We start from the raw sequence: 21,877 nt of genomic DNA on the forward strand, positions 1-21,877 counted from the left end.
TATATATATATATATATATATATATATATATATATATATATATATATATATATATATATATATATATATATATATATATATATATGTTTTTTTTTTTTTTTTTAAACATTAAATTTTTTTTTTTGAAGGAAAAAAAAAAAAAAAAAAAAAAAAAAAAAAAAAAAAAATATATATATATATATATATATATATATATATATATATATATATATATATATATATAATTGTTTTGACTATTCTTGATTTTTTTAATTATTATTATTATTATTATTATTATTATTATTATTATTATTATTATTATTATTACTGAGGGTAAACTGAAGATCTGCAGTATGAAACATATCCACCAGAGAGCACACTATCCTGAACGCTATGCCTCTTTCTGCTACTTTGTGGGTGTAAAAGGTTTCTTATCAGCAGTCTTGACTTGCCACGGTTGCACTATGTTTTTGATATGACATTTGAAGTCAGGCCTTCCAGGCTCTGTTTAAATTTTCCCTGTCAAAAAAAACACCCCAACATAACAATTTGCCTGTAACGTGTTGCAAAGTGCTTTCAAACAGCACCATGACGACGCTGGACATGTATTTGGCCACTGTAGCAGAGGACGTGAACAGGAAGCTCAACTTTATGTGGTTAACCAGCCATTGCAGAGCACTTGACTGCATACAGGAAGTTAGTATCACTGGTGTTAAGCCTGCAAACGGTTTCTTTGCCTGAGAGCTTTTCATACTCACACTTTGAGATATTTGCCTTAAAATGGCACAGGGAAAGGATCACTCCTTTGCCACTCGCTTAATCAACAAATATCTTAAGAGTGGACAAGAAAACAAGGGACAGGAGAGTGAGGTGCCTCTGATCTCTGAGTTCACCGTCATGTGGGATAAGATGAGTAAGTGCAGTGGATTTCTTTTTCTCTAATCTTCAGCTCTGAGCAGGGTGGGTTGTTTCTTCAGAAAACTGATAGAAACTCAGATATTTCCCCTTGTAACATCTTTTCCATCAAGCCAATGGCTTGGGCTCTTAAACATAACAGTTTATGTATTGTGCTTAAGAGTTTTTTTTTTTTTTTTGTATGTTTTTGTTATCAGATTTCAAAACTAAATTTAAGCCTTAAGTTCAACTTTTATAGGGCGTTTTTTCAGTGTGTTCCCCAAATAGTTTCCCTTTTCTGTCATTTTTTTTTTTTTTTCCCAGATTCACATCGTCACTTTTTACCTACCAGACCATTAACACAGTTATTTTAAGCATAACGCTTTGTATTGCAGGCTGTTTCTGGCGCTTTAGTCATGTGATATAATCTGACATCTTAATATCTGTGTCTTGTCTTTTTTGTGCACTGTTTAGTTTGAAATGTGCTGTTTTCATTGGCTTTCACGATCGGTGTTGTCTTTTTTTTTGTCTTTGTGAAAAATAAAACTGACCTATATTGTCAGAACAGACAAAAAATATATACATACTACTGAGTAAAAGTCTAAAATAAATTAATTTAAATGTAGCTTAAGAAGAGCTACACAATAACAAGAAGAGTGAGGAAAACTAAAAAATTTTATTGCAGTTTAACTATATTATTTGATTTCCTAATACCGTGCAGCCCTGCTTAAAAAATAAAAGGATTTGGACAACCTAATTATTCCTGCACAGCAGGAATAATATCCTTAATTCTTTATCTTTTTCTTGTAAACTGGAATTTCTATTAGTCAACAAACAGAAGTAAAGCACTTAATTTGGTTACATACCTGCACAGTGACACGGATGCCTTACATTGTCTCCAGTGTTCGTTTTTTTCTACATGTGGTTCTGTAATGTTGTTGTTTTCAGCTCTTCATAAACTGTTCTTCCTCTCTTTTCTTCTCCGTCATTTCCATCCATATGGGTGAATGTTCCTGCAATCCCTGGCGAACTGTAGAGACTTTTGGTACGCTCATTGTTCCATGAGGCATCCCAAGTCACAGAGAGGATATTTATCTTGCAAAAACAAATGCAAAAACTAGTTATTTTTTAATGCAAATGAAATTGATGAGCAAACATCGAATCCAATATTAAAATTTACAAATTGTCAAGTTTTTTTGAAAAACTCTTATTACATAAAAGTTCTTAATCTGTCAGTGAATTTCATTTCAGTAGGTGAGCTTAAACAAATGCTAAACATTTTAAGCTATTTTAATTGATTATTCATGGGATGACATTATTTGATTACACAGTTGAACATGTAATTGAGATCATCTTAATTTTGCTTATGGTGCTTAGTAAATTTTGATGTTTCATATGGTCTAAAAACAATTGTAAAAATTAGGTTAAAAAAAAGTGTTGGGGTCACAGAAACTGACGCACAAGTGAGGGTAATCTTATAATTCCTTCATTTTCTTTTTGTTGGATTCAGAGCTGCTGCCTTATCAAAAGAGTTGCCTTTAAACGGACAAAACATTCTTAGATGGTTAATCGTTTTTTGTGACCAAAAAGACACATTCTTCTTGTATGCAATTTATAGAAAAGTGCAGTAGAGCTCCTATAGGCTGACTGGTAGTGTACAGCAACAGGTTGGGGAGGGGCAGATAAAGCTCCAGTAGCACCGGCACTTTCTGTCCCATCTCATTGGGTTCTTTAAGCCATAGAAACAGTTTAGGCAAAACTGACTCAGAAGCCATATGTTTTTAACATTTTAGTACACATAACCACATGCAAATAGAATTCCTATCTTTATTAAAAAAAAAAAACTGTGTGAAAATGTTTAAACTATTTGCACACAAATTGATAAAACTCTCCCCTTATAATTCAGTGCAGTACATTATTTTCTGCCCCTTTGCAGATTTTTCCTTTGTTGTTGCACAGATATATTTCAGATCATCAACAAAATATTAATGTCAGACTAATATATCCTGAGAAATTACTCAGTTTTCAAATGAGGATTTTATTTATTGAGGAGTAAAAGCGAAACTAAACTGACCTGACCCAATTTGAATTTTGGTAAGTTGGACCAAATTTGTGTGCAAACACTGCCGTCTGGCATTTGTGATAAGTGGAGATGATTCTTTTGAATCGCTGGGGGTGAATTTTGACCTTATCTTCTTTGCAAAATAGCTTTAGTTCAGCTGCACTGGAGTGTTTTTGCACATGAACAGTCTATTTACTGCCAGGTCACAGCGACTCCGTTGGGTTTAATCCCAGACTTTGACTGGACAACTCTATTTGAACGAGTCAAGGGTGGTCCTCAGGTGGACTAGTCCTGCTGCATAGTTCAAGTACAGCTGAGATTATAGTTAGACATTATTCTCTGGACATACTCCATTTATTGTTAAATCATGAACACTGATCGTAAGTGTTCACGATTCAACAAGGACTTAATGCGCTAAATGTTCTTCTGGTTTCTCCTGTAACCTCCTGGATGAGCCTTTCATCTGGTTTTGGAGTAATTTTGGTAGGGCAGGCGGCTCTCCTAAGAAGGTTCATCAGGTTTTCCATATATTCTCCTTGTGTTGGAAATGACGCTTGCCTTGATTTGCTGCTGTCCAAAAGCTTAGAGGTGAAAGATGTCTGTTCATCTGTTCTCATCTGGCACTGTGTGTTGCTTTTCGAGGACTTGTAGCCTACTTCATCTGGTCTGCCAGGTTCTAAGTAATTTCTTGATTTTACATGTCAAGCAGTCATCAGTCAAGTGTGACTAGTGAGACCGAGCAAAATAATATGGGTAATCACTGTAAGTTTGTGATTTAACATTCAGAGACAGATAGTGCTTTTTAATATTATCCTATCCAGTTTAATTTTATATCAATAAAAACATAATTTTCAAACTGTTTTTGGTTTTTACTCAGGTTACTTTTGTTTGATATTAAAAGTTGTTGGATGATCTGAAATATTCAAGTGTGACAAAACATAAAAACGGAAGCCGTCATATATAACACATTCCAAATATAATAATAATAAAAAAAAATGTCACCTCTATGATACTTTTAACTTAAAAACAAATTAATTTTTGCACATTTAGGATCTGCTTAGCCTTTTCTTTACATGATCAATGGGAAGAATGTAATGGCTAAGTAAAAACCAAGCCATAACACCAAAGAGATATTTCACAGCTTTCAATGACTCTTTGACTTTGGACACCTCATGTCAGCCGTGACTTTGACAGTGCACTGTCCTCAACATGCCTGCTCTCTGTTCTCAGTTACATGTATGTTGTACCTCCTGTCTTATTGTCTGCCGACCGTGTTATTGTCTCTTTCCTTTACCGCAACCATTCTTGAAAGAGATGCAGAACAGCTTGTCTCGAATTTGGCCAGACCTGTAAAGTTCACGGAGCTCTTTGCATCACTTTGTGACTTAAACTTTCCTGCTAAGGCGTGTGGTTTTGACTTGGAATACTTTTTTCGTTTTGTTTTGTTGCTGTTGTTTTAAACACAGTCCTCACTCCCCACTAAGTGACTTTTGCCTGACCTCAGAATGCTTTTGTTCCCCTGAAGGTGTAACCTGCCTTTTTTTTTTTTTTTTTAATTCCCTGAATGTAAAATTAGATTTTATATTGGTATGTCATGAAATTTGAATTGCTTCAATTTAAAACAGTTTTTCTTGTTTATTTTTAGTGAAAGAGTTCTTAGCAAAAGCCAAAGAAGATTTTTTAAGAAAATGGGAGTGTCCCGCACAGGTAAAGTCCTTTTTTATTATTTAAATTTAATTTGTTTGTTTATGATCTTGAAAAAATGCACATGCAGTTTTTGATATGCTAGTATCCTCCTTTAGTTAAAAATATCTGCAATGCTAACTCATTGGGTATTTCTGCAACTTTCTGCAAAGAGCAGCCACTTTCACTGAAAATGTTTCCATGCAGCTTGAGCTATATCAACTTACTTCCTTGTTTTTATTGCAACGTATTTTAACAGTGTACAACAACCCTGGATGAGTTTGAAAGGTTCAAGACTCTGGGCACTGGCTCATTTGGACGTGTGATGCTTGTGAGGCATAAAGGAACAAACCAGTTCTACGCCATGAAGATCTTGGACAAGCAAAAAGTAAGTGCACATTGTTAAAATATGTCCATCACAACACCCTAACTACTGCTGCCGTAAAGGCTTGCTTGTATAAAGAAAAGAAAAAAAATTCAGCAGAAATTCTTCATGTGAATGCAGGCGCTTGTGTATCTGATGAAAGGAAATGGAGTGCTTCCTTTAATGTGCTGCTAGTACATTATCACTGAAAACCCCTTCGTATGAGAGTTTCGATCTTTAAATACTGATGTGGAAGTGGTACAGACAGGCGGTGTTGCTCTTCTAGCGCTGCTCTGTTCCCCTGAATTTGGCTGTTGATTTAAGAGGTTAACCTGTCTCACTTTAAATTTCACTTCAACAAAACAGCTTAAAAATGTTTCTTTTACACAGTATGGCCTCGGCCTCTTTTTCCTCATTAACTAGTCCTGCCTAATATAAGAAGTGTTTAAACTGCATTTTATTAGACAAACTGGCATGTCTAATAAGATACAGTTTAAACACATTTTAGATACTTTTTGCCTGATGTGTCACAGTTTAATAGTATATTTAGCTCCTAGCTTGCACGAGTGATTCTGAACCTTTTGTCTTGCAAGCCCTTGTTGTTGTGCTACGACAAATTCTGCATCCCCCTCTATACATACGCCGACTTGCTAGCTGTACGACCTTCTTTTAGCTTCTTTTAGCCCCTAAGAGTGTAAAAGAAAAAATCACCTTTAAGTGCAATTTCATCTGCAAGTCTTTTGGTGAGGTCTCTAGGCTACATTTTGTTTTCCAATTTACATATTAGCTCATATTTAGACCGGCTAAAAAGCAGCTGGGAACAGGTGTCGTCAAGTATTGCCACATATTCTCTGTTGGATGTATTTCTGGCTTTTGACTGAACCATTCTAACACATTCATATGTTTTGATTGTAATTATTCCATTGTCGTTCTGGCTACATGTTCAGGGTCTTTGCCTCGCTTCACAATCAGTATTTCTCTCCATCCACTGTCCAGTTAACTTAAGAGGATTTTTTGCACAGCATGATGCTACCACCAGCATGTTTCACATGGGGGGTGGTGTGTTCAGTATGGTTTGCAGTTATGGGTTTTTTTTTTGCCACACAAAAGTGCTTTGCATGTCAATCAAAAATGGAAACTTTGGTCTCATCTGACTCGAGCAGCTTCTTCCTCATGTCTGCAGTGGCACCTGCATTTTTCTGCTCTCCTGTATTTGTGAAATCCATTAGCACTAGTTGTCCTGTCTGCACATTCTCACGCCTGAGCACTGGTGCTCTGCAGCTTCTCCAGAGTGACCATGGGCCTCTTGTGTCTTGCAGATGCATTTTCACATTGCTCAATTTAGGTAGACATCTATGTCTTAATACTTAGTTTTGTAGATTGTGTCATTCTCCTTTAGATTTTCAGATGACGAAAATGTGGTGTGTTAAAGCTTTGATTAGACTTTTTTAACTTTTTATGTGAGAAAATGGTGTTTGATGCTATTAAAAACTTGTCTAGACATCTGTTCATCATATAGTGTGCTGTTATTTTGCATACAAATTTATCATGAAAGTTTTCCACCATTTCTGAGCTCTCTAGCTTACACGTTTGTTAAGTATTATTAGCATCGTTTGGTGGTAACTTTGCTGCTGTCCCACCGTCGGTGTGCTGACGTACAACTTTGAACAATATCTGGCAGACCAGTGAACAACTAAGAAAATAAGGAAAACATTCTGATCTAATTTGTTTCCTTATGTTTTCAGGTGGTGAAGTTGAAGCAGATAGAACACACACTAAATGAGAAAAGAATACTACAGGCCGTCTCCTTCCCTTTCCTCGTCAGATTGGAATACGCTTTCAAGGTACTGATGGATCCAAACCCTTCTGCAGGGTTTTCTGTCTCATTTTGAAAACTTTCTCTCAGTTTATTTCTCTGAATGTCATTGTCAACTATTTAAAATGTAAACCCTTTACCTGATAATCAGCTCTTACAAGGTGATAAACTCTTTTACATAATTTCAAAGAAATACAGTGATTTCGGTGAAACGTGCCGTCTGAGGTCACAATTTATTAGCAAAGGCAAAAAGTTGTAAAGTGATTCAGTTTCTCATGCGGCTTTAGAATGACATTACCCAGGTGGTTTTGTGAAACAAAAAAGAAACATTACTTCTTCTACTTAACATTTACAGCTCAGAGGTTCATGCTGGTGATCAGTTGCTCTCAACGGTCCCACAAATCCAACCTGTCCTGTTTTACCGGATTGGAAAGATTGTGCTTCTGTTATTTCCTTACTTAACACGACTGCGAGTTGCTGCCGTACTTGTTGATAGCAGAAAATGCAGCCGCTAAAATGTTTTTGGTGTATGTTTACAGTCATTACTAGGAAGAAAGTCTGGGGCATATTAATTTTTAGCTGTAAAAATCATGTTGAAAACTACATCATTGTTTATATAAGGATAAAGTAAATGTTATTATATGGGAAGTAACTTTATTTGAATATATATCTCAGGACAACTCAAACCTCTACATGGTGATGGAATATGTGCCCGGTGGAGAAATGTTCTCACACCTCAGACGCACAGGAAGGTTCAGGTATAATGCACATTTTTGGGGGGTTGTTTTTTGATTTATTCATCAATCCGTTTACCCACTTCTCTCAGAAGAGATACACCTTACTCTTTGTCTAATTCTTTGTTTCCCTCTTTCAGTGAACATCATGCAAGATTTTATGCAGCTCAGATTGTGCTCACTTTTGAGTACCTTCACTCCTTAGACCTCATCTACAGAGACCTAAAGCCTGAAAACCTGCTCATAGATCAACATGGATACATCCAGGTAACCAGTCCATCTCAGCTTTATTGTTGGAAAAATAAAGTAACGAGAGCAGGAAAAAAAAAACAACAAAAAAACTGAAAACCGATTGACATATCTTCACATGGCTGTCTTCTTTTGCCCAGGTCACAGACTTTGGCTTTGCCAAACGGGTAAAAGGCAGAACTTGGACATTGTGTGGAACTCCTGAGTACCTGGCTCCAGAGATCATCCTCAGCAAGGTGAACCCCTCAGCAAGGGTTTCAAAGCAATAGATCTTCAAATTAGTTTGTTAGATTAATCCAATCGATCTCAAACTTATGGTAGTAAGAGCCATATCAGGTAACACTAAACTATGTAAGTACAAAGGCAAGTAGATGATTTGAAAAATTGACAATTTCCAACACATGTAGCATTACAGCAAGCTGTTTAAGATTAGATTGTTTTGAGCACTCATTGGTGAAAAAGCATCACATTTTTACTACTTTCTATCTTGTGTTGCTACCCACCTATACCTATATTCACTTTTGTTCAAACTGTATTGTATGTAGTTGCTGGAAGTAAAAACTGAAGAATGTTTTACACACTTTTCTAAAACTGCAGACTGTTTCCTTTTTAAATCTATACGTCTGACCTCAATTTTGCAGAAGTCCGGCTAGTAGATGCTTTATCTTTCGTAGCACGCTACACAAAAATGAGTGAAGGATTAAAAAAGAGCAAGAAAGTGTCAAATGGAACAATTCTGTTTCTACATGTTGATCTTTTCAATCCACTATTCATTAATGAAGTCAACTAAAGTCGTGGTTAACCCAGTGTTTCATCCACACTAAACAAACTACTTTGGCAAGAATCAATTCTAATTGATGACTGAGATTTACAAATATGATAGAAAGATACACAAAAAGGTTACATATTGTACAGTAAGAGGCTACAGATCTGTATAGGGAGGTTCTGAAAGTAGCATTAAAGTTTTCTAGCCTGGCAGGTTTTGTTTCTTTCACTTCTGGGTATAAAAAAAGGAACGTAAACAAACTCTTGATTATCATAAGTTGCATTAGTGCTGCCGTGTATTTTGGTGAAAGGTATTGTTCAATACGCATTTGGCTATATCTTGTTCACCAAATCATGAGGAGATTTACTCATCACCTTACGTGAGTTACTATTCACCAAGGACTAATATGTAAAGAGAGCAAAATGCTGCATGATGTGGGTAAATATTGGGATTTGAAAGAGTGATGTCTAATAATATAGTTTAGTTGGATTATTGTAAAGTTTGCTTTGACATAACTTCAAATTTATGACTGATATCTTTCTGTTTGTGTTAAGAGGGATTAAAAAGCAAGGTGACAATGATTTGTGAGGTCAGATGAATCTTTTTTTTTTTTTTTTTTTTTCTCAAACCGCAAATTGACTTTGAAGGCTTGAGTGACTTATCTGGGTGAGAATTTATTTCTCTTGACTCAGACACAAGACTGGAAGTCAGAAGCCTTTGATGCAAGCAGGAATTGAAGCTGACTGCTGTGCTGACATGGTGCATTATCACCAGGGTTGTACCAAGTGACTCTAGGTGTTTTAGTGGCTGCACAGCAACTGCAAACAATGCATCCACATTCAGGTTATAATACTTTGTGGCCCACAAACTGAAAGGACATGAATAAGCTGAGATCTCATCTCAACCTTTAGAATCCAATAAAATACTGATGGATTCTTTGAATGCAATTTAAAAAAAAATCAATTTTTTTTTGTAGACCTAGTATTGAAGTTTCCCAAATTTAACCTAAAAAGTAAAAATTGTGATTCTTTTTATATTTCTTTTTTTTTTCTTCAGGGCTACAACAAAGCTGTTGACTGGTGGGCACTGGGAGTTCTTATCTATGAGATGGCTGCTGGCTACCCTCCGTTTTTTGCTGACCAGCCAATACAGATCTATGAAAAGATTGTGTCTGGCAAGGTAAGAGGAGATTTTCAAGTTTGACTATTTAAAGCACTTTCTCTTATATGGGTTTTCTATTGGGTGCTTTAATTCACATGATATACGAGTTATATCTTTAAAATGATAAGTGTAAAAGTTAATTAAAATGTGATTTTTTTTTATAAGCTGAAAGCATATATTATTCAGTTCTGTGTTACTTTATAGTCCTAGAAAGCATGAATATGTTTGATCTGTCTTACTCATCTAAGCCAGGGGGCGGGGCTAACATTACTGTAGACAAGGTGATTGGCCTGAGGTTGAACTACTGTGCAGGTCAACCAATCAGACATCATGTATGATGCATCATAGTGACAATGGTAGACAATAACGTTTTAACAATACTTTTAATAATATGAATAAACCCTGCTGTGAAATAAGTTTCAGTCCCTTTACAGATTTCTGAAGTTTTTGGTTATGTTCTCACAATTAAATGTTTCAGGTGATCAATGATGTTTTAATACAAGACAAAGAAGTCTGGATAAATAGAAAAATCTGTTGCTGATTTCTTTTATTAAGAGTAAAAAGCTATGCAAACCAAGAAGTGGCCTAGTCAAAGTTCACACTTAAATTCAACTGATATATGGCATGACCACAATTTCAGCACAGCACTGTTGAAGACTGTTAAAGCAGTTGTTGCTGCCACTGGTTGGCAACAACCAGTCATAGGTTTGGATAATTCAGATCGCTTTTTTTCCTAATAAGTTAAATCATTCAGTCATGATCATTTGAAAACTGTTTTTTTTTTTTTTTTTTGCTGTTTTTATTCTGGTTAACTTTGGCAATTGTAAAGTCTGTTTGCTGATCTGAAACATGTCAGAGTAACTACAAAAAAACCGATCTTGAATAAGGAGCAAATATTTATTGAATGTTTGGTATTTTGTTGGATTCTAGCCTTTCTGGCCGTTGGTAGGAGGGGGACGCATCTCATTTTCTATAATTTATCACTGTTGTTCAGAATGCGCTGCTTCCTTCCTTGTAGGTACGATTTCCCTCTCACTTTAGCTCCGACCTGAAGGACCTGCTGAGGAACCTGCTCCAGGTAGATCTTACGAAGAGATTTGGCAACCTGAAGAACGGCGTAAATGACATAAAAAACCATAAGTGGTTCTCCACAACAGATTGGATAGCCATCTATGAGCGGAAGGTATTTATTTTCTGCAAGAGCTTGTCTGCTTTTTTGAATCCATGCCGAGAGATTTTGTCTACATATTAAGCGTTCGTACTTTTTCAGGTTGAAGCTCCCTTCTTGCCGAAGTGCAGAGGACCTGGAGACACGAGCAACTTCGACGACTACGAAGAGGAGGACATTCGCGTCTCACAAACAGAAAAGTGTGCAAAAGAGTTTGCTGACTTTTAGCCAGGACCCCGTCAGGTTTCCACGGCTTTGGGATATTTGCACTCTGATGAGAGGTATAAGGTGGAACCGAGGCCATCCTGTGCTCCTAACAATCGCCTCGTTCCTTCATTCCACACGGCTGAAATGAGGTCGTTTTTTTGCCATGCCCCCTGGTGCTGCTGGCACCGATCTACACACAGGCAAATTATGCAGACACCTTCACGTGCTGCAATAAAGTACTAGACCACATTCTCATTGTTTTTGTTTTAACTTTTAGTTTCGACTCTCTTTCTCCTTGTTTAAATTTGAATGTGAAAAGCAACATGCAAAATGAATTAGTCCTTTTTCGATGAGGTACGGGAAGTGGTAGTATTACCTGTTATTGCACATGGTGTTGAAGAGTTGTTTTTTTTTTATTTTTTTTTTTATCTATTTTTTTATTTTTATCTGTTGTCTGTTACAAACCCCAGCGTGTTTTTAAGGAAGGGGCCTGGTTGAGTTTCGATTAATTTAAACAGCATTTTTATTATTCTGGTGTCCTCAAGACCTGGAAGCGTGTGTTTCCATCTAGACCTTGGAAGGTGAGACGTCCTTTTCCTTTTTTTTTTTTTAAGCATGACCAAATTGTTAACAAAAAATGGAAAAGCAGATGCATTCTCTCGCTTTCAGTTCTTGAGGAAAGGAATTACTAATTACAAGCGGTATCAGGAAGCAGAAACATGTAAGCGCTGTGTCAGCTAAACAGTTGTAGCATGATTTATCCATATCCGATCACAGGACATTTCCTTTTTACCTCAGTCTTTTGATGGAAAGAAATTCTATATTTTCTAGATACAAGTGTATTTCACAAGAAGTGAATCTGAAGATGTTTGAGTTTTGTCTCTGCACACAGTTCGTATGTCTGTGGTACATTTAAAAGTCTGTCCAGAAATGCACTAGCATGGCATTTTCCAATCGCTGAAAGGTCAGTTTGTTACATTATCTGAAGGATACGAAGCAGTGGTGCTCACATGGGGTGACCTTTGTCCCCTTCGGGTTCTGTTTTGAGTTTAACTGCTGTGTCTGAGCAGAGCACTGAGCCTAGATTGTGATGTTTCCTTTTCTTTATTTTTATTTTTTATCTTTATTTTGCATGTGTATGGTTGTGCAGCAGTGTTACTGGAAGCTAATAGTAGTATCCCCACTTTTTTTTTTTTCTTTTGTAGCCTTGGAATTGTGTCACAGCATGAAGCGTGAAAGCAGGTGATATTTTGGTCTATGTAACACAAATGCCATAAACAGTGCTGCATAATCACGTAGCAGCAATAACAGAACACAGAACTATCATGAAGTATTGATTTATCACAGCTAGACTGGTCCATCTTCGGCCTGCAGTTATAACTTGTAGTCTTTACACTGTTTCCTAACTGAATTAATCAAGATTTGCCTATTCTGCTTTGCAAAGCTTAGTGGCAACTGATTGAAATTGCTAACGGATAGAAATGTTACATTTTCAAAGGGAATAAGGTAAAAAAAAAAAAAAATCTTTTTTTCAATTATGTCACTTCTTAAGATTATTTTTTGTTTTATTTCAATGAGACAAATATAACTTCTATGAGGGATTCTTCTGACTCATTGCATATTGTGCTGCTAAAATGTAGTCCCTGACTCCACATTCTTTTCTCCAGCATGACAAAATATTGCATCTATAAAAATCTATATTTCAGATGCCGAGTACCTACGTAGGTGGTATGCCGTTGATGTTTTTTTTTTCTTTCAGATAGCAGATATATTTTTGATTTTGGAAAGCCTGTAGTCCTTTAAAGAGGCGTTTCTCTCTTCCTATCAGTCACAGAGAAGTCTAAACTTCAAATGATGAGATACTGGACTCCACTGGGCTGAGGAAGAATCAAAAATGCGCTGTTGAAAGTCTTTCCAAAACTGATACTTGAGTCTTTACATATGAGGGAATAAAAAGCTATTTTGTTCAATTTAAGCATTCTTAAACAACCAAATTCAAAAACAGGATTTAAGTAATTATTTGTTTTAATCATTTTGTCTGAGCACATGTGCATTTTATGCGATTTAATTTATGAAGGCACAACTGCTACTTATGCATTTTATTTATACATAGAAGTCTAACAAAATAACATTTAATTTTCCATGGTTCTCAGTATGTGTATGGAGACCTAAAATGTTAAGCATTGCAAACACCAAAATTGTTTATTTATGTTTTTTTTAATTTGCTACATCTATATTTGATGCATATTGACACCTCTAATGCCTACTGAAATGTATCTTTTTTTTTTCTTTTGTATTTATTCAAAATTATGTATTTTTGTCCCGTTTGAAGGGTGAACAGATGGTATGCCTAAAAACAATTCCCAATGTTTTTGAATTTGATGAATCTCACCTGGCCCACAAGCATGTCTCTGTCCAACTGCCTGTGTGTAAATCCTCTCAAAAACAAATGTGTAGGCAATTGCCAGCTCTTCTTCTGTATCATCTGTTCTACCCTCCCTCATGTGTGTGATGTTTGTTGAAATTTGACGTGAAACGACTGCACCTTTCCCTGAGCCACTTCACACTCCTCCTGACTGAAGGAAATCAGTTCTATGAGTTCTTGTAGCTAGTCACACGTGCCAGTATGGGAATCAATAATCTGCAATGTGTCTGTAATTTAGTTTGTGGATATTTTTGCACATCATTTAGAAAGCTGACACATTATTTTTCCCAATCATATTTACTTGTGTTTGCAAGCGAAGTACACTTTGCTGTAGCAGATTTTATGTAACAAAGAGGATATGTCATTATAATAAATTCTTTTTATTGAAATCAACAATTTGTGTGTTTCTGTGAGGAAGGCTGGTTGTTAAACCCGTTAAACTGCCATTGCACTACATTTCCCATGATTCCGTGACGTTGTGGGCGAAGGAAACGAAAGCGAAGAAGCTTGTTGGTTTACTTGAATATAATTTGATTTTATCAAATAAACACCGCAGTTTATTAACTGGTAAAAATACTACAGCTTATAAAACTTTTTGTTTGTTGAATAACAATTTTTGACTTGGACGAGCAGCTGTTGTCAAGCCCGAATCTCCTAAAATAAGGTAACTGTTAAATTTGGTATTAGCAAACGAGGCTAACTATCCCTCTTAGCTTAACGTTAGCGTTATTACAAAACACGGAGAGGGTGCGATTAAATATCTACTCGTCGTCTAGAATAACCACATATTTTATTTTCTTGAATTTGTAATTTTTTTTTTCCACCGAATTATAATTGTGGTGTGGCCAGTTTTTTTTATGTCGATATTTTTTCTGGTTTTAATTCCGCTAACAACGTGAGTTTTACGTCGTCAATTTTTACACATCACAGTTTTTACTCCGACTTGTGTTTATGATAAACGGCGCTAGTTTTAGTTAATTAAGCTGCTTTACTTACGGCTTTACCCTTTCTGCTGTGGTGGTGTGCTTTTTCAGCAGGGACATCCAGTGAATGTCAGAAAGACAAACGATGATGGTGTTTGAACTGCCAACACACTGAGTTCTCTCGCAGAAGACATCTAATGAAAAATTACTGCAACGTAACAGAATGTAAGACTCGTTTCATTCAGTTTGTGTGTGCTTAAACTTTGAATTTATTTGCTAAACTATAAGGTGTTATACGGAAGCATAATGTGGAAATTAGGTAACTGGTCTAAAATGTCGTGCTCAAAGTCTGTCAGAATGTAATAAAAGAGATGCGAAAAACATTAAAGCTCCTATCTAGACTTGACTGTAAAATCAGTTAAACTTTAGATTTTTATTTTTTCACCTATGGAGCAACATTTCATTTTTGGTTGTAAAATGTTATTTAATCAAAATAAAATCTTCCTTTCCAAACATTTTTCTGCATGTGCATCACATAAAACATAAATAAGCAAACTGTTTTTAAATATTATAGGTATGTGCGTTTTATATTTATTGTATTGTAGAGAATCGCCTATCAAGCTTTTCTTTTACCTGTTTATTTTTTTATTTTTTTTGCTTTGAGGAGTATAATATTTTTAAACTGAATCATCTGTGAGGTTAAAACTGCAGCCAATAGTTAGATGTAGTTGCTCCTCAGTATTCCATGTTGAATTTTTTTCTTTCTTTTTTTTCATATCTGACATGCCAGTAGTTGGCTGCTCTTTTCAGCCAAGTGAAGGATACCACAAGGGGCAGTAATTGTAAGGAAATTTAAATTTATTTAGTTTAAAACAGAACTAATTTGGCAAATACATTACGGCATTTTATTAGCATCTTAAATTATTAACTGCTGCTGCTTTATACTAATAAGTGTTGCAATATATCTGATATATTGTCAGAATGTTGAATATTTCTATTGATCAAACATGGTTGCAATGAAAAGTTTCTGAAGAAGGATAGAAAAAATATGTAGTTAGAAATGTTCTGACAACTGAATTATTTTTTTTAATCTTTAGGATTTTTTTTTTGTCTGATTTGTAAAATTTAGTTGTTTTTTTATCAGAGGCCTAAGATGAAAAAACAGCCCATTTCAGAAAACATTCTTGATTGATTTTTATTTATTTATTTTTTATTTTATTTTCTGACCTCAAATTATAATTTTATTTGAACTGAATTGATAATGAGATTGTTAAAATAATTGCATATGCTTGCCTTTGTCATTTTATTCAACAGCCAGTATGGAGGACAAGGCAAATGGTTCAGTTGACACCAAAAGGTACTCATCAAAATTAGCTGATGAATCTATTTACTCGATTCATTTCTTACTGGAAACTCAAATATGTTTTCCTACAGTTGTCACAGTTTAGTCTGAGTAGAGTAACTTTTATCCTGCAGCCCGGTGGAGAACGGTCAGCTGCCAGACCCTTCCAACTGGGGAGTTGCTGACGTTGTCAATTATTTCAAGGCAACAGGGTTTGAGGAGCAGGCTACAGCTTTCCAAGATCAGGTTAGATTTTTCTTCTGTCTTACTCCACGTCAACTTGCAAAGCCTCCAAATATAGAATTTCTCTTTTGGACTGACAGGAAATTGACGGCAAGTCTTTGCTCCTGATGACGCGTAACGACGTCCTAACAGGACTGTCGATAAAACTCGGCCCCGCGTTGAAAATCTACGAGTACCACGTGAAGCCGCTGCAAACGCAGCACCTGAAGAGCAACGCGTCGTAGCACGGCCAGCTGCCCCGCCACCCACCTCAGCGACAATCATCATGTCAGGAGACTCCAGGTTAGCTGCGGCTTCACAAAGACTCTTCTGCCAACAGAGGCACCTTGACAAGATTTGAATGCTGTTTTTTTTGTTGTTGTTGTTGTTGTTGTTTTTGTTTTAATAAGCGCGGATCCCAAAACCCCGGTCTGCACACTGCGTCCACTCAGCTGTTTACCCCTTCAGCCATTCTTATTTCTGCTGCTTGTAATTTTGTGTTTTATTTAAGAAAAGAGATTAAGAGTGAGTATTCTGAAGGCTAGATTTGTGTGTTTGTGTGGTGAATGTGTGTGCAAAGTAAATTAAACCGCAATGGGTTTTTTAAGTATTTGTAAATAAGATGATATATAGTTGAAAAGGATGTATGTTCTGTTATATTTGAACACTTTGATACGTGCAGAAAATTATTATGATCCCATTGTGTTTCCCTGAATTTAGTTTTTATCTTTTAAACTGCACATCTGAGTCCATGTTTTGTCCAGAGCATGTAACAATTAATCACTTTGTTTTCCAGGACTTTTATCTAAAGCCTCTTTGTTTCTTCAAGTCAACTTTATTTAGACTTGAGGCTCTTGGTATGAAAATCTTTCTGTATATATTCTTATTACGTACCTACCTGTGGTGCTTTCAGCTTTGTCACTTGGACGGCTGTATTGAAGTGTTCATGACCCATGTTTAAGTGCAACATAACACTGGAGTTTGAATATCTTGAGTCTAAAATTGATGATAAATGGTGCTTTTTTTCTCACCAAAGAACATCAGTTTGACTTTCTTGACTTTTTTTTTTTGTTTAATTTCGCACATCACATAGTTAGCTGGCAAAACATTACTTATCTCTTTTACACACCCACTCAAATTTCAGACCATTTCAGATGATGTAAGGAGACATTAAAGATATAAAACAATTTATGTCTTTTGTTATGTTCCTAGAACATAACAAAATTGCAGTTTACCCTCAGTAATAAATAAATAAAACAATAATGCATATAAATATCTGTTGGTTAAGTCTCACCCTAACCCTCTACAGGGGCGTGGGAGGGGGCAGAGCAGATGGATTAGGAGAGTAAATAAAAAAATACTAGCAAACCTCAAGAAACCATGAAATATAACGAATAATGTGCCAAAATGTTTCTACACAGGTATAAGAAATTAATAAACTCCAAGAAAATTACATTGACTCTTCTAACTGTTGGAATATATCTTTCAATTTGACTTCATTTTTGTTTAAGACATAAGATGATGTGGAATCTGTTTTGTCTTTTTGTACACATAAGGTTAAATTTAAATAATTATAGAAACATTTAAAGATCAAAACTTTGTTTGCATGCCCTGAAACATACTAAGAATTACAGCTAATGTTTGTTTTTTTGTTTTTTTTTTTGTTGCTGTGTTTTACTAACATTTAGCAGACTGATGAAACTTCTAAAACTGAGCTACTAACTGAGAGATGTTGTGAAAGAACCTTAGGGACGTCATAAAACATTATTTTTGTTTTTAACCAGAAAATGTGTTTAAAAAATAAACTTCTTAACATTATTAATCTGAGAAATGTGCACTTAAAACACTAAAGGAAATTGTAAAAGCATGTCAGCAGCCTCCCTGGTAAGCGCAAAACAATTAGGTTTTTTCACCTATTCATGTATTACTTCTTCAGAGAACTTTAGCTCTTGAATCAAAACGTTGCAAATCAAAAGAAATTCCCAGTGAGAGTGGCTGTAATTATTTTTTATTTTTCATACGTTTTTGGCTGGTCGGGTGTTACACATTCAGTCAGAAGCAACTTTATTTACATCTCAAGGATATATTGTTGGATACATCATCAGATTTTCTATTAGTTGGATCAACAGGTTAATACTGAAACCAGCAGTAGAGTCTTCAGGTTGGGCTTTCCCTTTTAAAGTCTGGCTCTCTGCTTACGACACACTGTCCCTGTGATGTTTCCAGAGGGATTATCCAGAGGAAGAAACACCTGATCGAAAACAAAAAGACATGTTATCAATCAAATAAGGTTTGATACTGTAAACAATGATAGTATTTACCTCATCTTTGTTGCTAAGACCCATTTTTGTCATGTCTATGGTGAAGTAATGCTGGTTGGGCATGACAATCTCGATTTCCTCCACCTAAGAAGAGCATTTCTTGTGTTATGCTACACACTGTTTCTGGTAATGTCGCACACATGTAAATATTTTGAAAACAAAACCCGCTTCATACACTAATCATGTGTATCTTAAATTATGCAAGACAGTGACAACAGATTGCGCAGCCATGAGTGTCTTTGAATAAACTGATTTGTTGAAGTGAAGGGCTCACCTCAGGAATCCTGTCCAGGGCCAGAACTTGTGTTTCATAAAGGGTCTTTTGCACAGATGGTGAAAACTCTCCTCGACCGTACGGGCCAGCAAATTTCTCAATAATTGTGTCTCTCATACACTTCCTACAAATGACAGAAGTTTCCTTTTAGGATTTTTCTTTTTGAGCTGAAAAATCATCTTTGCTATGTGTTTTTCCCTGCACTTCCAAGTTGATCCCACACAAAAGTTAAGATAATTACCATGCGGCATCAAAGTCAACGTTCTGGACCTTGTTGTAGCGCCACCTAGAGTAAACGGTGGTGCAGAAAACCCTGTCCTTGGTGTCTTGCAGTGTCGTGAAACGATCTCGGAAAAAGCCCTCAAAGCCAGACTGAGTGGTTTTTAGCACCTTCATGTCCTTCACGCCGCTGTGAACCACTGGAGTACCTGTGTGCAGAACAGAGTTGGTGCAAAAGCACAAAGCGTTTCAGATGTTTGGATGGAAATGGAGTCTGTCCCAAGCATGTGTAAGAATGGATAATAGCTGTAGATGCACAGATATCCTTGTCAACAGTTTCAACTGCTACATTTTTCAAGAGGTAAAATAATAATAGACTAGACCTGATAATATCATTGTATCTATTTCGTGTCATTATCCATGCTAACAAACGAAGTTGACTCAAGATATAAAAAGAGATGTCTCCCACCTTTGCCACCAAAACACTAAGCACATTTTAATAAAAACACACACACATGCAAACATATTTTCAATGGTTACCGTTGAGGTTCTGCTCAACATCACAGAAGCGACAAGCCTCTGGGCTGTAGATAAAAGCATGAACATGTTCGACACCATTCTGGAGAAAGAAAAAAAAGAGTGATTGTGTCTAAAAATTGGTGCTTTAATCTTAATTATTTGAATACTTCACAGATTGGTACAGTGGAAACAAGGTTGTTGTTTTTGTTTTTTTTTTAAATATTGGGTGACATTTTTTTTTTTTCTGGATTACTCAACCAAACCACAAACAGATCTTTTCAAAAGAGCAAAATGAAAAAGGTACTTAAACTTGCACACACTTGAACTAATACTTTATTAGAAGCAGCTTTCATGCTTTGTTGATATAAGACTACCAGTGTCACACATCTCTACAGATGTTTGATTTAGCTGTGGGATACAAATCCAGCTGAACATCATTGCAAGTTAATCAGACCCAATTGATGAGGGAGAACTCAGGCTGACCGGATGCTGAAAATTAATCAGAAGTTGCCCCCAACAAAGTATTAGTGAAAAGGTGCGCACATATTTTTTAATTTATCTTTTTTACACAATTGCATAAAATATTTGTCACAGTATGCATAGCATTTTGCATAATGAAAAACCTGGATTTTAACAGGGGTAACTAGATTTTTGAGAGTTATTGTACTTTTTAAAATGTAATGCTAGTAAAATAGCAGCCAGAAAACAAACTAAAGCTTATATTTTGTCCGGGTCGAGGGACTGGATTATGGATTTTACCTTCTCCAGTCTTCTCCAGGGCACCTCCTCCATGTAAACCTTGGCCCTCAGCACATGGTTGAAAGAGGTCAGGAAATGATGGCAGAGATCCATGGAAAATTGCTCAATAGTATTTACCTTAACAAAAGGGGGGGGGGAGGGAGAGTCTGAATAGTTAGTTTTATCTCCAACAGGAGACATAAAATGCATACAAAGTAGAGGTGAAAAACAAATAACCACCAAAAAGCCATTACAAAGAATAATCTCCCCTTTGCAGGGGAGACATGCTGTGTTAAGCATCCCATTGGCTACGAGCTCATTTGCAGAATACCCTTTACTAAGGTATTCAGTGTGACACACCCTTCAACATTTCAAACATGAATTCTCTAACATTCCTGTCTCTGTCTTAAAAATAACACATATTCTGCTAATGCCAAGAAAATTCGACAAGCAGTAAAATCTGCATGAAGGTTGACTTTAAACAGCAGCCTCTCGACAGAAACCAAGCCAAAATCAAGAAAATGTCAATTTTAACACAGCATAAACATTATTCAGAAGCTGTTTAGAAAATCGGCGCGTTTATATCTTGGAATGTACTGAGAAGCGCAGTGAAGCTGTAACTCACCCCTTTGATTTTGGCCATGGCGTGGACAGTGTTCTTGATGGTGTCGGTAGGAATGATGTCCGAGTTGTCTCCGGTCAGATAGTCCTTGCGTGACTTGAGCGTTATCTCCACGTTAGCCTTCAGCTCAATAAGGGAGTGGTGGCTCCCGTGTCTCTTGATGACCATCACCTTCACCGCATTCTTGCCGTAGCCTGTCCGCACAAACTCCACATTCTGCATGAAGGGAAGAAGACTTGACATTTTCATCCAAATCTGCAAATGTACAACGCCAGCGGTCTCATTCTCATGCTATTCAATGTCCAACCTGATTATTTTCATCTTAAAACTTTAATTTGTGCCTAAGTTGTAGGCTTGTTTGTGAAGATATTCCCAAAAGTTTGCACCTTATTTTTGCACATTGACAAATTTATTTGCGTTTCTTCTGTTTTTGTAAGGTTGTAACTATTTAATAGTAGTTAAGAAGTACTATTTCTTGACACTGCTTCATAGGTCTAAAAGTTGCAAGTTCTGGTTTAACCTTGTGGTCACTGACCCCAAACATGATTGTATTTTCAATGTTAAAATTGTTTATATTGGCACTGACAGAATAATTATGCTATGTAATTTATAAAAATGAGTCCTGTTTTCCTCCTCTGAAATGATTACCTGATTTCCAGCGTATGCCATGTTGCTTTGTTCTCTTCCACCTGCTGCGTTTCTGATCTTGTCTGACACAAACCCCCGAAAAAAAAAAAAAAAAAACTCTTTCCAATATATGTACGTTTTCTTGAGGGGGTGTTGCCTTCTTTTTTACTCACACTATTGGCAGTTCTGGATGGATTTCGTCATATTTCACGTGTGCGTAATCACACACAAACCCCGTCACCCTTGCACATAGAGGCTCCCTTATTTTGTATTGATCTCCTTGTTTCCTAACTGAACTCTCCTCTCTGTGATGTACAGTGGCATCAGTCATCTGGATGGGCTAGCTGCCTGCTAGCTGACATCCTTCCATCCAGACTGCAAAGTGGTGGTTTTGCTGTAAAGTCCATATTCTGATGCTGTGTTGATTATAAGAGGTAAAACCTGAAGCAGTAACTTCAGTGTAATGGAGATTACCTCTATTGTTTGTCCATAGCGGTTGTCTGTTACCATGGAGACAGTGCACAAGCTGGAGAAGAGGCTTTGCTGACCAAGAAGCGACACT

General features: G+C 36.2%; 3 protein-coding genes across 5 annotated transcripts in view; 2 read left to right on the top strand and 1 right to left on the bottom strand.

The window, feature by feature from the left end:
- Nucleotides 1-13,899, top strand: part of LOC106941471 (cAMP-dependent protein kinase catalytic subunit alpha-like) — a 19,021-nt gene extending 5,122 nt beyond the window's left edge. Inside the window, exons 2-11 of one of the 3 annotated variants that reach the window (XM_015024518.1) lie at nt 1,910-1,918; nt 4,581-4,642; nt 4,878-5,006; nt 6,728-6,826; nt 7,474-7,556; nt 7,673-7,799; nt 7,922-8,017; nt 9,604-9,726; nt 10,727-10,891; nt 10,979-13,899. In XM_015024518.1, coding sequence (XP_014880004.1) covers nt 1,910-1,918; nt 4,581-4,642; nt 4,878-5,006; nt 6,728-6,826; nt 7,474-7,556; nt 7,673-7,799; nt 7,922-8,017; nt 9,604-9,726; nt 10,727-10,891; nt 10,979-11,104 — 1,019 coding nt within the window. In that variant the 3' untranslated portion in view covers nt 11,105-13,899. Of the gene's footprint in view, nt 1-325; nt 893-1,909; nt 1,919-4,580; nt 4,643-4,877; nt 5,007-6,727; nt 6,827-7,473; nt 7,557-7,672; nt 7,800-7,921; nt 8,018-9,603; nt 9,727-10,726; nt 10,892-10,978 lie in introns of those variants that run through there. The other 2 variants (XM_015024517.1, XM_015024519.1) reach the window with 2 other exon arrangements.
- Nucleotides 13,900-13,986: 87 nt separating this feature from the next.
- Nucleotides 13,987-17,035, top strand: LOC106941473 (sterile alpha motif domain-containing protein 13-like). The gene is made up of 5 exons (XM_015024521.1): nt 13,987-14,172; nt 14,543-14,656; nt 15,746-15,788; nt 15,908-16,019; nt 16,097-17,035. Exons 2-5 carry the CDS (start codon nt 14,629-14,631, stop codon nt 16,238-16,240), a joined length of 327 nt encoding a protein of 108 aa, XP_014880007.1. The 5' UTR covers nt 13,987-14,172; nt 14,543-14,628; the 3' UTR covers nt 16,241-17,035.
- Nucleotides 17,036-17,981: 946 nt separating this feature from the next.
- On the bottom strand, nt 17,982-21,852 carry LOC106941472 (uricase-like). Its single transcript, XM_015024520.1, has 8 exons — nt 21,337-21,852; nt 20,692-20,904; nt 20,088-20,204; nt 19,350-19,428; nt 18,832-19,018; nt 18,591-18,714; nt 18,317-18,400; nt 17,982-18,246 (listed from the first exon to the last, which is right to left on the bottom strand). Exons 1-8 carry the CDS (start codon nt 21,355-21,357, stop codon nt 18,172-18,174), a joined length of 900 nt encoding a protein of 299 aa, XP_014880006.1. The 5' UTR covers nt 21,358-21,852; the 3' UTR covers nt 17,982-18,171.
- Nucleotides 21,853-21,877: the final 25 nt, after the last annotated feature.

This window comes from Poecilia latipinna, unplaced genomic scaffold (genome assembly GCF_001443285.1).
Source record: "Poecilia latipinna isolate Pla-1442-1.1 unplaced genomic scaffold, P_latipinna-1.0 Scaffold3688, whole genome shotgun sequence".
NCBI lineage: Eukaryota > Metazoa > Chordata > Actinopteri > Cyprinodontiformes > Poeciliidae > Poecilia > Poecilia latipinna.

Coding starts and splice junctions, on each gene's coding strand:
- LOC106941473 (XM_015024521.1), top strand. CDS start 14,629: ATGAAAAATTACTGCAACGTAACAGAAT. Junction 15,789..15,907: donor GGTTCAGTTGACACCAAAAG/GTACTCATCAAA, acceptor TTTATCCTGCAG/CCCGGTGGAGAACGGTCAGC. Junction 16,020..16,096: donor CTACAGCTTTCCAAGATCAG/GTTAGATTTTTC, acceptor TTGGACTGACAG/GAAATTGACGGCAAGTCTTT.
- LOC106941472 (XM_015024520.1), bottom strand. CDS start 21,357: ATGGCATACGCTGGAAATCAG. Junction 19,429..20,087: donor CCTGGAGAAGACTGGAGAAG/GTAAAATCCATA, acceptor TTCTTTCTCCAG/AATGGTGTCGAACATGTTCA. Junction 19,019..19,349: donor TGTTGAGCAGAACCTCAACG/GTAACCATTGAA, acceptor TTCTGCACACAG/GTACTCCAGTGGTTCACAGC.